Consider the following 16,551-nt stretch of genomic DNA (forward strand, 5'->3'; position numbering starts at 1 on the left):
GAGAGAAAATGTTTTGAGAATGATGAGGGCAATGAATATACAAACGCGTTTTACACAATTGATGTGTGTATGGATTGTGATAAGAGTTGTTTGAGCCCCTAATAAAATGATTAAACAAAAAAAAAACTGCTTTCCATGTCTTATCTGAAGAATGTCCTTTCTGGAATTCTGAACACTTTGGTATTCTCCTGCACTTGTTTCTGGTTCTGTCACCGGACGTATGCCTTCCATTGGTTGTTTCTACAATGCCTTTTCCAGTCTTCTTCATTACGTTTACTTTTATCCTTCTTTCCTCACTCCACCCCTTATTGTATAGTGGGAGCTCAACAAATTTCATTACTTAAATTAGCTTGGATTTTAAGATCGCCGAGTTTGGATTTATTCTTATTCAGCATGCCATCTGCTGGTTCCCTGGTGCATCTGCCCAGCTGAATTCCATAATCCAGAAATTGACATTTATGTGGAGAAGCACTTATGTGCCTGGCCATTTCCCTCCCCATCCCTCCGCTTCCGGTTGCAGGTGCTATTCTTTCTGTGAACCGGTCTGTTCCTTCTTCTTCCAGGAGCCTTCTTTTACCTGCTGGCCATTCTTAAAACCTGGAAAAGTGGAGTTTTCATTTCGGAGCCCCGGAGTGACCAGAGCAGTTGAACTAGGCACGCCCAGTTAGGAGGGCGGATTTCTAAAGCAATATTATCGTGATGGGGGCTTTCCCTGCTTCAGGATGGAATGCCTCTTCTTCTCAGCATTATATCGGGACATTGCAGCTTCTCTCGCCGTTTCCGTGCTCACGCTTTTTAAAATTTCATCTCTAGGCCAAATTTTGGAGCCAGCCCTCCTGGATCTCTTGGCCAATCAAGAGACCACACATTGTTACCTACGAGACCCCGGATGCCAGCGATGGGATTTATAGGCTGTGATTGGGCTACTGGATGCTAGAAAGGGTGGGGGTTGGTAGGAGGCAAAGAAAAAGCTGGCCTCCTGCAACTATGGCAACCCCAGCGTTTGAGACTTGAAGAAGGAAACCAGAGGAAAGAGGTGAGCGCGATGGGCAGTGCATGAAAAAGATGGAGACTCTTTTGAGCCTCCCCCCTCAGATCCTTCGGAGCCTCTCCCAACCCTAGTCAGTGCTTCTGGGAATTGCATAGCGTTCTCCCCTTTCCGCTAAAGTGTCAGGAAATTAACAGTCAACAAATAATTATTTTATGTCTACCAAGCATTAGCGCTTTGCATTGTGTTATAGTTCTTGCTCAGATCTTAACTATTTGAACTGGAAATGAATTCGTTTTTATATAACCATACCTTGCCAATTTCGTGATACAATCAGAGATTCCACTTTAACTAACGCTGCAGCAGCATGTACAATGGGTGGCCAGTGTTTTAAAAAAAAAACCAGACCTACTCTTCGTAAAATTAAAATAAAATTGGTAATCTGCCAAATTCTGTGTGATGCCTTTCACCTAACATGACCTTTAAATCACCTGCTATTGTATTATTCATTCATTCATTCATTCAGGGTGGTTTTTTTTAACTTGTGTTCATTTAACCTAGTAAAGGTTAAATGGTGACTCAGTAGGGACGTGCTCAGCTGCTATCCATCAGGTTGGTGGTTCAAACCCACCAGCAGCTTCATGGGAGAAAGAGGTGGCAGTCTGCTTCTGTAAAAATGTCTGTCCTGGAAACCCTGTGGGTTAGTTGCACTCTACGCCAAGGTTGCTTTGAGTCAGAATGGGATCCACGCAGTGGTTTTGGTGCAGTGCTATGAAAGGAGTTCAGCAGCTTGCGGAAACCGCATAAGCAAAGATTCAAAAGCATCAAAGTTGTGTGCCGTGTTCACAGCGTGGGCAGGAGTCCTGTGTGTCTTGCTTGGCACAGGTGCATGAAGGGAGGTGGGGATAAAATCACATAGGACTTAGACTTCCAGGCTAAGGGACTTGTATATTCTGACATGATCAACTGGTTATTTCAAAACAAAACAAGATATCTAACAGTAGACTGGAAGTTCTATTAAAATAGAAACTCTTGTCTCTGTACCTCGAATTCAAGCCTAGTACCAACACCACCCCACCCCACACCACCCCCCAAAACCCTCCAAACTCACTACTGTTGAGTGATTCCAACTCATGGCGACTCAAAGCTACCTGGACAGCGTTCCATTCTATTGTGCAAAGATGAGAGTCGCTATGGGTTGGAACCGAATTGAAGGCCCCTAACAACAACAAAAAACAAAAAAAGGGGGGATCAGGTCAGCCCTCAGGTTCTCCTTAGCCTCTCTCTAACATCTAATTATGAATAATCATATACTTAGATAACTTATAAAAGAAATAAGAAATGAATTCATTATGATATTATTAATTGACAGGTATAAAAGTACATGGGAGCAAGTAAATTATAGATGCAAAGCACTATTGAAAAAATCTAGATCTGCTTAGTTAAAAATATTTACATCTTTTTTGTTGTTGTTTATGTTTTTATCTTTCTCCCCTTTAAACCAGGTATGTTTACTCTGTTGGAGGGCCACAAAGCTCTGTAATGAATTCTGTGAATCCTCTTCTTAGAAAAATGCACATGGATATAGCATATTGCTAATACCAAGTTAAAAACTACTGATCCAAGCTGAGAAACTCTCTTCCTCTATTCCTACATCATGTCAAAAACAAGCTCCTTTCTAACTGATTATGTGCACAGTTTCTGTATGAGGGCCAGGTGTATTAGAGGCTTCCCAGGATTCTAAGCTGGTAGTTACCTTCGTCCTGTCTCCTTAGAGTTAGGTATCATGTGAACTAAGGGGAAAGTTGGTTGTCTTGAGATGGGCCTCGCCAGGGAAACAGCCCTTCCGGTACTACAACTCTGAAAGCATGCAAACAGGGCTGGCCTGTTCTGTATTTTACAACTATGTTTTATCTGATTGTTCCTCTTGCTCTATTACAGATGACAGGCAGTATATACATGGACATGCACACATGGTTACCATAGAGACCACTAACTATGATTAAAAAGAGAAATTTTTATGTGGCACGCACAACAAACCACTCCTCCCATTCCATCAGCAAGAGGAAGCACGTTTGTCATCCTCGCCTTGCACGTGTGAAGGGGTTTCAAAAGGTTCTTGGGAAAAGTGAATTTAAAAATGATAGAATTTTTCCATGAAGCTTTTGAAGCCCCCTTTGTATAAAGTTTCCTGTCTACCTTACTGGCTGTCCATATGTATTCATCTTTGATTTTCTTTTGGATAAAAATGTAGAAAAGGAATAGTTCAAGTTCCATAGGCAACAGTTGAGGGTGGTCCTCAGATGAAAGACCAGCCAACCTATGACTGACTACACTACGGAGCACCATCCAACTCCTAACACATGAGGTCACCATGAGTAGGAATTGACTGACGGGCAGCTGGTATGATGAAATACAACATTGTTGTTTCGCTGTCAGAAAGTTCAAACAGGAGTAGTAGTTAAGATCCTACTCTTTCTGGACTATATGGTGTATATATCCTTAGCTGGCAGTGATTGAGTCTGTATTTCCCTATCATGGTCCAATGAAATGGACTTAACCTGGCTTAGGCCTCATCCCAGTTCTCCCACCTGCTGGCTCCACAAATAATCTTGGGCAGGTCAGGCCGCTTCAGTGAAACTCTTTTCATCTGTAAGATGAGCCAACACCCAACACCTCACACGATGGTTATGAGCTTTCTCACTCGCTGCCTACTCTTAGCCTACTCATAGCAGAGTTCTACTCACAGGGTAGAACTGCCCCTGTGGGTTTCAGAGACTTTAAGTCTTTATGGGAGTAGAATGCTTCATCTTTCTCCTGGGGAGTGGCTGGTGGTTTCAAACTGCTGACCTGGCGAATCGTGGTGTAAGCACTGTGCCACCAGAGCCCCACCAGGAGCTTTAATGCTGCATCCATATTAAGGGTCTGACACGTGCAACAAGGAGCCTGGGTAGAAGAGTGCTTAAATGTCCAGCTGCTAACCAAAAGCTGCTCTGAAGAAAGGTGTGGCCATCTGCTTCTGTGAACTTGGATACCGTCGGGGACAGTCTTCAAACTCACTGCTGTCCAGTCAGGGCTGACTCACAGTGACCCCTGTGGGTTTCTGAGACATTAACTGTTTAAGGGAGTAGAAAGCCCCACCCTTTCTCCCTCACAGCTGCTACTGGTTTTGAACTGCTGACCATGTGGATCACAGCCCAATGCACACCCACCAGGGCTCCACTGGGGCAGTTTTACTCTGTCCTATATGGTCACTGACTAAATCAACTGAGTAACAGCCACAGAATATAAAATGCTCCCAATATCTCTTCTCTCCCTTCTCCCTGTGTCCCTCACCCCCCCCCAAAGACTAAAAGATTAGATCATGCTAGTAATTTTAGCATTCTGAAGATGATATGATTGATTTCTTCTGATAGGTACAGCTTTTTTAATGGATGAATATCCAGTTATTTCATGATGGCCTTTGCACCACCCAGAAACATTGAAGGTCTCAAAATGCAGACCAAGATGAGTTCCTGGACACCTCTAAACCAGCAGCTTTTGAACGATCAGGTAAGTGGCCACGCAGCTATTGTATCCATTGGATCCATGCTTTAAAGACAAAGGAAAATAGCATTTTGGTGTACCAAATACGAAAGGCATTGTTCAGGGTTGTGAAATGGATTAAAGGGGTCACTGAGTGGTGTCAGCAGTTAACATGCTTGGCTGCTCACTGAAAGGTTGTAGTCCACACCAAGAGACTCTAAAGAAAGAAAAGCAGCCAATAAAATTCATGTGCAAAAAAAAAAAAAATCATGTAGAGCCCAGTTCTATTCGATTTCATGACATCTGGTTGGATTAAAAAGCAAAGTGAAGCATTTATTTTTAAAACTTTCATTGAGTCCTTGCTCAGTGAACAAGACTGGCCATTGGCAGAGTCCCTGCGCCAGAAGGAAATGGCTGCGGCTGGGTCCTTCCTCTTTTGTTACTCTGCCTCTCTCTTCCCTGACGGCCTCTTTGCTGGCACCCCATGCTCTCCTCTAGAAGGAGAGAGAGGACGTGCTCTGTGGGGCAGGGCCTTGGGACGACAGGTGTTTCTGGTTAGCGCTGAGGTCATTGGGTAGTGCTGCACACATCACCAAATGAAGTGGCTCACTCAAGAGAGAATGACGCAGGGGGTACTACGCAGGAAGCTCATTTCCTACCTGCTTTCTGGGCATGAGCAATCATATGTCCAACAAGTGGGGCGCTAAGTATCTTGCTGGGCCGAGACTGGACAACCTTGGAGGCATTTGTTTCTGTTTCAGTTACGGATGAGAAAGGTATCAGGGGGTCCATATCCCTTGTGTTTTGAAATTTTGCTTTCGACCATTTTGCTTCTGTGAGTGACCTACTAGTACCTGTTGCGATAACTGGAAGAAACCTTGGTGGAGAAGGGAGGCAACAGGCAATATTAACCTTCAGCATTTGTTTTGCAGCAAGTCGTTAAAGAGTCAGCGAGCACCTGAGCTGGGAGATTGGTATCGCCAAGCTCCTTCCCCTGGAATGACCATGTACATTCATGATTCCTCCTGGATATAGCCTGTGTAGATATCCTATCATTCCTGCCATTACTCTACACTGGTGTGGTTTTAGGTTTTGTGTGTTGTTGGGATGATTTGGTAGGCTATATTCTGGGTCTGGGAATACTCAAAATTTTCCCTCCTATAAATGAACACTAATTGCCTTTGCTTTATGCCATTGCTGCTTACAAAATCTTTCATAAAAAGCATTCCACTTTTAGCAAGGGGAACCTGTATCAGTTGACAATAAAATGCTGTGGGGGGAGGTATGCAATCACCATATGTAAAATTATCCTCATTATCTTGCTTCTCCCAGCCAGCTCTCTACCCTAATGAGAGGGACCCCTTTATACTAAGCCACTCAGAGCCAGAAATCTTACTTCTTCCTTTTAGGTCTGGGCTTTGAACTTACCCAATTTATAAGCTCATAAATTATGAAATTTAAGAAAAACCTACATTAGTGCCTGTTTCAATAACTAAAGGAAATCATTGGGGGGGGGCAAACATAAAATTCGCCTTCACTATAATAATAACGGCTTGTTACATAGGAATAGAAGACAATATGGTTTTGTAGTAGATCTAAGAGTCTTAGGCCAGAGACACACAGTGCTTTATTACACACACCACAGCAAGTAGCATGGGCATCATACTTGTCTTCTAAGCCTCACACGTGACACTGGGCACATGTAAATGCTGCAGATGGTGTGGTTTCTTCACAGCTGAGAAGCAATGAACTTGAGGAATCTACTGCTGTTATAGCATGCCCAAAGCAAGTGAGCTTTGGGTCCTGGAGGGAGACAAAACCTAATTCCTCAAACAAATGGCACTGAGAAATGGCCCAAGTACAGAGTAATCAGGGCCTTGCATTCTTGTTATGCCAAGACAATTAAGAATTGGAAAGGCCTGTGGAGAAGTTTCCCAAAACTTTCGTGCTTCCTTATCCACTGTGTTTTCCAGTTCCATGAGTCTTCCTCCAAGAGCTCTTCATCCTGGCCCATTTTCCCCATCCACCTCTAGCCGCACATACTTTTAGTTCAGCGGTTCTCAACCTGTGGGTCACGACCCCTTTGGCAGTCCAACGACCCTTTCACAGGGGTCACCCGATTCATAACAGTAGCCAAATTGCAGTTATGAAGTAGCAACGAAAATCATTTTATAGTTGTGGGGGGGGGGTCACCACAACATGAAGAACTGCATTAGGAAGGTTGAGAACCACTGCTTTAGTTTACGTCTTCATCACCCTTTGCCTGGAGCACTGGAGCACCACCCTAATTGGTTTCCCTGCTGGAACTCTACCCGGCTACTTATTCTGATCCCAGAACAATCCGTTGAAAAGACCAGTCTAGTGACAGAAGCCTGCGCAAGTCCACATTCATGAAAGTAGGTCACAAGAACCCCAGAATAACATGGAGAAAGGTTCCTTCATTATTTGACCTCTGTCACCCTCCTCACTTTCAACCCCGGCCACTGCTTCTGCATAGCCAACATCCAAGCCCAATCAGGTTCCCTGGTCTACCTTCTTGACTTGGCATATGGTTTTGCAGTAAAAGACCGAAGAGTCTTAGTTCAGAGACATATAGACTTTATTACTCACAACACAAGAGGATTCTTTGTGTAAGATTCACCTCATGTTTGTTTATTCTGTGAAGCCTCTTCTTGCTTCCTCTGTTTTGCTCCTATCGCCGCTCACTGAGTTTCTCGCTCCAATCTATTGCATTCTGAGTTGAGATTCTATTTTCTCTCCCCTTATCTCCAGGGCCTGATATGGTTGTAGAAGCATAAGAAATGGAGTCATGGTTTACCTGTGCTCTCCTGTACCTTCTTCGTTGACTGTAATCTTTCCCCTGCAGCTGTTCTTCCTTAGCCTGGTTTAACACCTTTCCTTTAGTCTTTGGGTTCTGTTTAGGTTTTCTAGAGAAACAGACTGGTGGGATTATCTATATCTGGAGAGAATTATAGATTTTAAGGAATTGGCACATGCAATTGTGAGAGCTAGGAAATCCAAAATGTGTAGGTCAGGTGCAGAGGCAACGAATTATTTAATGTGGTATTTCTAGCCAAAGTCTCTAACTCTTCAAAAGACCTTTCCTTGCATGGGTCTGGTATGAAGGTGGGGGGAGTAACAGATAGGATTCACCTTTGAGTAAATTGGAACAGGATTCCCTGGAATACCATCCTGCTGCATATAAAATGAGCCCTCTGATGTGTTTGACACAATAGATGTATATATGGATTGTGATAAGAATTGTAGGAGCCCCCAATTAGGGGGCTCTCATTTACCAGCAAAAGCCAAGAGTAGAGCATATCCTCTGGACTCAAGACACCTGTGCAGTGAATCTCCTGTATCCAGAAGCCACCTATAACTATCAAAGCAGCAGCAGCAGCAGCAGCAGATCAGGAGCCAGAGCATGGACAGAGTGCTGGACTTCCCAACCACCACAGCAAGTAAAATCAAACCAAATTCACTACCACTGAGTCAATGCTGACTCAGAGTGACCACCTGTGGGTTTCTGAGACTAACTGTTTACAGGAGTAGAAAAAGCCCTATTCCCCATGGAGCTACTGGTGTCTTTGAACCGCCAACCATGTGGATGGCAGTTCAGCGAGTAACCACTACACCACCAGGTTCCTCACAGAGCAAGTTAAGATGAGTGCTTTTGTGCAGGAGGCTGGCTTCCAGAGTGGGGTGCTACTGGGCACTTAATTGGGGAAGTTGGACTTGCTGACCCAAGGAACTTAAGCTGAATGCCTTCAGATGGAGGCTTATAGCAGCATGGTCTGCCCTTTGGTCATTTTTTAGCAGACTTGACAGAACTTTCTAACATGTCCTGATAAACAACTCAACCCTGAGCACTTCTCACTGGCATTACAACTTGTTAATTGGCTTTATAACTGGCATTACAACTTGTTAGAACCCAGAAAGGTTAAAATCTAGCCATTGTAATGGATATTAGAACCCAGAGAAGTAAAATCTAGCCATTGTAATGGAGATTAGAACCCAGAGAGGTAATTTAGACAACACATCAGGCATCAGGCTAGAGACTTCTGCAGGTTTGTGTTCCAAGATCCACAGGCCAGGCGATTGGAAGAGTGAGAGTTCTGCCAAAATGTCTGTTCATAGTCTGGAGGCAGCACACCCTAGGGAAACTAACTCCCTTTTTGCTCTTAAGACCTTCAGCTGATTAAAGCTCACCCACTTTATTGAAAGTAATTTGCTTAACTTAAGGTCAACTGATTTAATCACATATAACTTCCTCATAATAACGACTAGACTGGTGTCTGGCCAAACAATTAGGCATCAGAGCCTAGCCAAGCATTAAATTAAGCACCACACTCTCTAAAACTAGCTGACATGTTAATCCCTTTGGCAAAGTTGCATCACCAGTCCTGGCCCCTCTTGATCAGTCCTTTTCTGTGTCTACTCCAATATGAAACATGGGCTGCTTGGGCAGGGAAAGATGGTTAGGGAATGGAATGATGAAAAATTAAAGGGGGAGAAACTAAAAAGGGGAAAGCTAAAGAAAGTGAGGAAATTGAGGCAAGAGATAGGGGAAAAAAGGAGGGACCTGCACCAAAGGGCAGAGAGGGAGAGAAATCTAGCCTGTCTGTAGCCATGAACGCCAAACTAGTGTATGGAAAGTTCTTTTTCTTCAGCTCAACTATTAGTTATTGAGCACCTGTTTGCAATGCTCTTTAAGTTCTCCAACAGTTTATGTAACAGTTTATCTGGTTTCCCCTCCCCCAAACTTCAATGTTTTCTTCTAAAATCTGTTTTCCCATAGAATTGTGAAAGTCGTACACATGTGTGAAGAAGTGACTTGCATATTTGAATGCCTCTATTTCAGGGTTTTTCTTTGAGAATGTAGATAATTTGATCAATTCAACCACTGTGGAGAAAAGGTGTTTCTATTGCCTGATTTCCCAACACAGGTTGATTATCAGCAAAGTCGAGGAGACAGAAAAATACTGGGAAGGTCTCTCAGGGTCTGCCCTGGGAAAAGGAAGGAAACATAGGTTTGCGGCAGGGGAGGAAGTTGGGCTTCCTCTGAAGCTGGCGTGATCCTATCAGGCTGTCTTCCATACTGGGCATTTAGTAGATGCAAGCTCCCCATCCCAAAGGCCTCACCTTGGGCAAGGCAGTTTTCCCAAGCTGAGAGATGTCCTCCCAAAGCACTGCTAACAAGTGGTGGACAGCATCCTTCAGTTCATTAGCGACATCAAGGCAGTGCATGAGAATAATCATTGTATCATCTTATCTGTGTTCTGCAATAGATTCTGTCAAATTTAATGATGACTTTTAGAGGCCATATGTATTGTTCAAAAATCATGTTATATTAAAAAATTACTTTTTGATTTAGTTCTATTTTGAAACAAAATTCTTTTAAAAATGATTGTGTGTATATTCACACACATATATGTGTATAAATGTATATGAATGCACATAGAACCTTTAGATACATAAAAGTTATTAGTGATTTCTGGCCAAGTACTGTAGGGGTATTTGGGGATCTATAGGAAGGAAAAATATTTTTCCCAAATGAAGACTGAGCATGATAGTGGGACAAGAGGAAAGTCAAAGGAAATAGAGGAAAGAGCTAGGAGGCAAAGGGCATTTATAGAGGTCTAAATAAAGGCATGTACATATGTAAATATATTTATATATGAGGATGGGGAAATAGATCTATGTGCATATATTTATAGGTTTAGTATTAAGATAGCAGCTAGACATTGGGCCTCTACTCAAGTATTCCCTCAATGCAAGAATACTTTGTTCTATTAAACTGGCATTCCATGATGCTCACCTTCCCGACATGATGACTGAAGACAAAGCGGGTGCATAAGCAAATGTGGTGAAGAAAGCTGATGGTGCCCGGCTATCAAAAGATATAGTGTCTGGGGTCTTAAAGGCTTGAAGGTAAACAAGCAGCTATTTAGCTCAGAAGCAACAAAGCCCACATGAAAGAAGCACACCAGCCTGCATGATCACAAGGTGCCAAAGGGATCAGTTATCAGGCATCAAAGAACAAAAAATCATATCATTGTGTGCTCACCTCCCTGATACGATCGCTGAAGACAAATGGGTGCATAAGCAAATGTGGTGAAGAAAGCTGATGGTGCCTGGCTATCAAAAGATACAGCATCTGGAGTCTTAAAGACTTGAAGGTAAACAAGCAGCTATCTAGCTCAGAAGCAACAAAGCCCACATGGAAGAAGCACCCCAGCCTGTGCAATCACGAGGTGTCCAAGGGATCAGGTATCAGGCATCATCAGAACAAAAAAATCATATCATTGTGAATGAAGGGGGGAGTGCAGAGTAGAGATTCAAAGCCCATTTGTAGGCCACTGGAGATCCACTGAAGGGTCTCAGGGAGGAGATAAGTCTGTCAGGGTGCAATGTAGCAACGATGAAACATACAACTTTCCTCTAGTTCCTAAATGCTTCCTCCCCTCCCACTATCATGATCCCAATTCTACCTTGCAAGTCTGGCTAGACCAGAGGATGTACACTGGTACAGATAGGAACTGGAAACACAGGGACTCTAGGGAGGATGATCCCTTCAGGACCAGTGGTGTGAGTGGCGATACTAGGAGGGTGGAGGGAGGGTGGGTAGGAAAGGGGGAACCGATTACAAGGATCTACATGTAATCTCCTCCCTGGGGGACGGACAACAGAAAAGTGGGTGAGGGGAGACGTTGGGCAGTGAAAGATATGACAAAATGATAATTTGTAAATTATCAAGAGTTCATGAGGGAAGGGGGAGTGGGGAGGGAGGGGGAAAATGAGGAGCTGATGCCAGGGGCTTGGTTGGAGAGTGGATGTTTTGAGAATGATGAGGGCAATGAGTGTACAAATGTGCTTTACACAATTGATGTGGATTGTATGAGCCCCTAATAAAATGATTTTTTTTAAAAGGAAGGAAAAGATTTTTAAGAAATGGGAAGCTGATATCGGGACCAAGTGGGAAGAGAATGCTTTGAAAATGATGATGGCGGCATATGTGCAAATATGCTTGATACATCAGAGGAATGTATAGATTGTGATGAGATGTTAGAGCCCCCAATAAAAGTACTTTTTTTTAGAAAAGAAGGAAAAGCTTTTACTTTATATAATATAGTAGCATTTCCATTTTTTTAATTAAAAAAAATGTCAATAAAATCAAACAAAGGATAATAATTCTGGGAATTGAAAGCCTTTGTTCAAGCCAGTAACTTGCTACATGACTTGAATTAGCCACTTCTCAGGACTCGACTTTTCATCTTTGTAAAATGAATGAGTTGGATAAAATAATTACAAAGGTCCTCTCCAGATCTAACATTCTGACTGTGTCAACAAGGTTAGAAATATGCCCTGGGAGATAGCTGACTTTTTTATTTAGGTGTGTTGTTACTTATCAGACCTACATTTACCAGTTCAAACCACTCATTAACACCTCCCTCCGTATTCTATCCCACCCTCCCACTCTTTCCTGACTTCTCCTCTGACGGACCTCTAGCTTCCCTTTCTCCTGACTCAGTACCTGTCAACCGTCAAGTCCGTTGTTTAATCTTCCCATCCTTGTCCCTCCCTTGGGAACCTCCAAAGTCTACTCCCTTTGATATGCAAGTCCTTGTCTTGGTTTTTATCATTATCGTAGTTTTTATCCTTGTAGTAGTAACCTCATACCATATTTGTCCTTTGGTGGTGAATTAACTTCACCCAGCACAATGTTCTCCACGTCCATTCATGTTGCGAGGAGTTTCCTGGTCTCTTCTTGGTTTCTCAGTGGTAGATAGTATTCCATTGTGTGTATGTACCAAAATTTCTTTAGCCAACTCTTTGCAATTGCGAACCATGCGGTGATGAGCCCAGGAGTGTATATATCTGTTTATGTTATGACTCTACTTTATGTGCATATTTACAGACCCACCAGCGGTGTATGAGGGATCCAGTTTCTCTGCACCCTCTGCATTATTTGTTGTTTTCTGTCATTGTCTATGTCAGAGAGATATCATCCGTGTTTTGACTTGCATTTCCCGATGGCTAATGATCAAGAGCAATTTTTCATGTTTGTTAGCCATTTGGATGTCATTTGTGGTGAACTGTCTGTTCAACTGTTCGGGTCCTTTGCCCGCATTTTAATTGGGTTATTAGTTTGGGGGAAAACCCTTCACCAAAACTGTGTGAGTGTATCTACTTTAGAGAAACAAATCCACAGCAACTCATGTAAAAGAGAGTTTTATGTAATGAAAGTGTGCATCACGAAAACATCCCAACCTGGTGCTGCCCAAGCCCACAAGTCCAACATTAACCCATTAACCCAACACCAGTCCACAAAGTCCTCCACCTCACAAAACAGAGGCAATGATGCCAACTGCAGGAGGAAAGCTGAGTCAGTGAACGAACAAGCATCTCAGCACTAGCAGGGGTCTCCACACGGCTGCTCCAGCACCCAGGGCTGCATCGGGATAGGTCCATGTAGCTTCTTGGGGATGTCTTGTAGGAAGTGAATCTTGCAAGCTGAAGCAAGGAACTGCTAAGGCAGCTGCACCCGGTGCAACCATCACAAAACAAGAGACCCGAGAACTGGAAAGGCGAGGCTCACCACCCATGTATTCCTCCGCCTTTCAATTAGCCCCACATGTGATTATCGGCCAGGCTGGCACAATTAACTAACTCAGTTGGAATTGCATTGTATTTATAGATTGTATTGGGTAATATTGTCATTTTAACAATGTTAATGTTTCCTATCCATGGAAATGGAACATTCTTCCACTTATGTAGGTCTCTTTTGGTTTCATGTAGTAGTGTTCTGTAGTTTTCTTTGTACAAATCTTTTGTTTCTCTGGTTAGGTTTATTCCTAACCATAGCTATTGTAAATATTATTGTTTTCTTGATTTCTTTTTCAGGGTTTTCTACTTCAGTGTACAGGAGTATGGTTTATTTTTGTGTGTCAATCATTTATCCAGCCATGTTGCCAAATCTTTCAATAAGTCTTTGTGGTTTTCTACATAAAAAACCCCATAGCATCTGCAAATAGTGAAAGTTTCACTTCTTCTTTCGCCATTTGGATTCTTTGGATTTATTTTTGTTATCTAACGGTTCTGGTTGTGATTTCCAGCACAGTGTTGAATAAGAGTTGAATAAAGGCCATCCTTTCCTGGTTCCTATTGGTAGGGGGATCTTTCAGCTTTTCCCTGTTGAGTAAGATGTTGGTCAGTGGCTTTTCAAGTACAGTCTTTATTGTTTTGAGAAAGTTCCCTTCTATGCCTATTCTCTTAAGTGTTTTTATCAGCAATGGGTGTTGGATATTTCAAATGCCATTTCTGCATCGATGATACGTATCATGTGGTTCTTATTTTTTGTTTTATTTATATAATGAATTATGTTCATTTTTTTCTAATGTTGAACTACCTTTGCCTACATGGTATGAATCCCACTTGATTGTGGTGCATTTTTATTGTTGTTGGATTATTGGCCAGAATTTTGTTGAGAAATTTTACATCTGTGTCCATAAGGAATATTGGTGTGTAATTTTCTATCCTTGGTGGCATCTTGGCCTAGTTTGATATCAGGGTTATTCTCACTGTACAGAATGACTAGAGGAGTTTGCTGTCCTGTTCTGCATTCTGCAGTAGTCTGTGGCATTGCTGGCAGCTCTTTTCTGCGTGCTTAGTAGAAATCCCTGGGGGAGCCATCTGGTCCTGAATATTTTTTGCTTAGAAGCTGTTGACTGCCCTGATCTACTTCTTCTTTTCTTATGAGTCTCTTATTCTAGAAATGCCCTTTTGTTTCTTTCAAGATTTTATATATGTCATTCTATTGTTTTCTTGCCTGCACGGTTTCTGTTGAGAAACGCATGCTTATTCTTAATGGTTTTCCTCTGTAGACGACTGTTCTTTTTTCCTGATCTTCTTTCAGGATTCTCTCCACGTCCTTGGCATTGATGAGTTTGACTGTGATATAACATGATGTTTTTTTTCTTTTGAAGTTTTGTTTGGGGTTTTGCAGGGGAGTTCTCGCAGCTTCTTGAATAGTGTTATCATGTTAGGGAGCCCTGGTGGCATTGTGGTTATACGTTTGAAACCACCACTGGTTCCATGAGAGAAACATGCGAAAGTGGTTCTACTCCTGTAAGGAGTTAGTCTTGGAAATCCACAGGGGCAGTTCTACCTTGTCCTATAGGATTGCTGTGAGTCAACATTGACTGAATAGCAGTGAGTTTTTAATTGTTTTTTTTTTTTAATGGTGTTAGGGAAGTTCTCTTCCATGATTTCTTGTACTATTTTCTCTGTAGATTTTGTTTGTTTGTTTCTTCCTGCTCCAGAGTCTCAGTGAGATAGATTATTCTCTTGAAAGTGTCCCACATCATTCCTAGGCTTTCTTTGGATTCCTTTGTTCTTTTTGTTGCTTGTTTCTCTCATCATTTGTAGTTGAGGACATCTTTTCATTTTTTATTAAAAGATCATTTATTGGGGGCTCTTACAACTCTTGTAAGACTTGTAATCCACACATCAATTCCCCAGGCATGTTTGTACATATGTTGCCTTCATTCTTTTCTAGAGATTTACTTTCTGTTGAGCCCGTGGTATCAGCTCCTCTTTTTATCCCTACCCCCCCCCACCACACACACACCCTCATGGCCCCTTGATAGATTGTAAATTATTGTTATTTTCATATCTCACACCGACTGCTGTCTCCCTTCCCCCATGTTTTCTGTTGTTCTTCCCCCTGGAGAGGGGTGTATGATTCTGTGTCCGTCATTGCAGTCAGTTCCCCCTTTCTCCCTCCTTGGCCCACCTTCCGTCTACCCTTGTTATTTCTATTCCCCTCCTATTCCTGGACTCCGTGTGTCATGAGCTCCCATGGCTTATCTATACCTGTGTCATGCTCCAGTCGTCTGAATTGAGAAGCAGCACTGGGGTCATGAGACTGAGGGGTGAGGAAGCCTCAAGGAACCAGAGGAATATTGTGTGTTTCATCGATGCTTTATTGCACCCTGACTGACTCATCCCTTTCCTGTGGCCCCTCTGTGGGGGATTGTTCCATGGTCTACAGATGGGCTTTGGGTCTCTGTTCCAACTCCTCTCTTTCTCAACAGTATGTTTTTGTTTGTTATGTGATGAGGACATTATCTTTAAGCACACTAATTTGGATTTTTATTTCTTTGATTCCATAACTACACTTTTACTGTGTTGTCTGATTTTGTTATCTTATTTATCTTCTGGAAATGTATTTGGTGTAGGGTTTCTAGTTTTCCAATTCTTTCCATTCTTCTCCAAAATTTACCTCCAAATTCCTAAAGCCAGTGTGGAAGAAATTGAAGAGTTTTACCAGCTTCTTCAGTCTGAAATTGATCAGCCCATAATATGTATTGACAATTATTGGTGATTGGAATTCAAAAATTAGAAACAAAGAGGAAGGGTAAGTAGTTGGGAAATATGACTTTAGGAACAGATATGAAGCTCAGGATTGCATGATAAAATTTTGAAAAAACAATGACATTCATTTCAAATGATTTTATCAACCAACATAAATGGCAACTACATATATAAATCTTGTCAAGTGGAGTATACAGGAATCAAACTGACTGTATCTGGGAAAAGCTAATGGAAAAAATCCGCCAAAACAAGACCTGTGGCCAGTTGTGGAAAAGACCATAAATTGATCATATGTAAATTCAGTTGAAGTTGAAGAAAATTAAAACAAGTCCATGATGCCAAAATATAACCATGAGTATATTCCACCTGGATTTCAAGAACAGATTTGACTCAATGAACACTTATGACAGAAGACCTGACAAGCTATGGGAGGACATCAAGAACATCATACGTGATGAAGGTAAGAGGTCATTAAAAAGACAAAAGTGGATATCAGAAGAGACTCTGAAACTTGCTCTTGAATGTAGAGTAGCCAAAAAGAACTAAACAGAAAATTCAAAAGCCAACTCAAGAAGATAAAGCATATAATGAAATGTGCATACATCTAGAGTTAGAAAACCAAAGAGTGAGGGGGCAGCCCCAATCCCAACTAGGTGGACAGT

At 42.2% G+C, this 16,551-nt stretch overlaps 1 protein-coding gene across 1 annotated transcript in view; it reads left to right on the plus strand.

The window, feature by feature from the left end:
- The first annotated feature begins 855 nt into the window (after nucleotides 1-855).
- The window catches only part of FBXO16 (F-box protein 16), a 49,529-nt gene continuing 33,833 nt past the window's right edge, over nucleotides 856-16,551 (plus strand). Inside the window, exons 1-2 of the mRNA XM_013005903.2 lie at nucleotides 856-1,036; nucleotides 4,405-4,540. Of these exons, the coding sequence (XP_012861357.2) occupies nucleotides 4,442-4,540 (99 nt within the window). The 5' untranslated portion in view covers nucleotides 856-1,036; nucleotides 4,405-4,441. The remainder of the gene's footprint in view (nucleotides 1,037-4,404; nucleotides 4,541-16,551) is intronic.

Source organism: Echinops telfairi, unplaced genomic scaffold (genome assembly GCF_000313985.2).
Source record: "Echinops telfairi isolate 266 unplaced genomic scaffold, ASM31398v2 ScPeMD7_9;HRSCAF=40, whole genome shotgun sequence".
In the NCBI taxonomy this organism is placed as follows: Eukaryota; Metazoa; Chordata; class Mammalia; order Afrosoricida; family Tenrecidae; genus Echinops; species Echinops telfairi.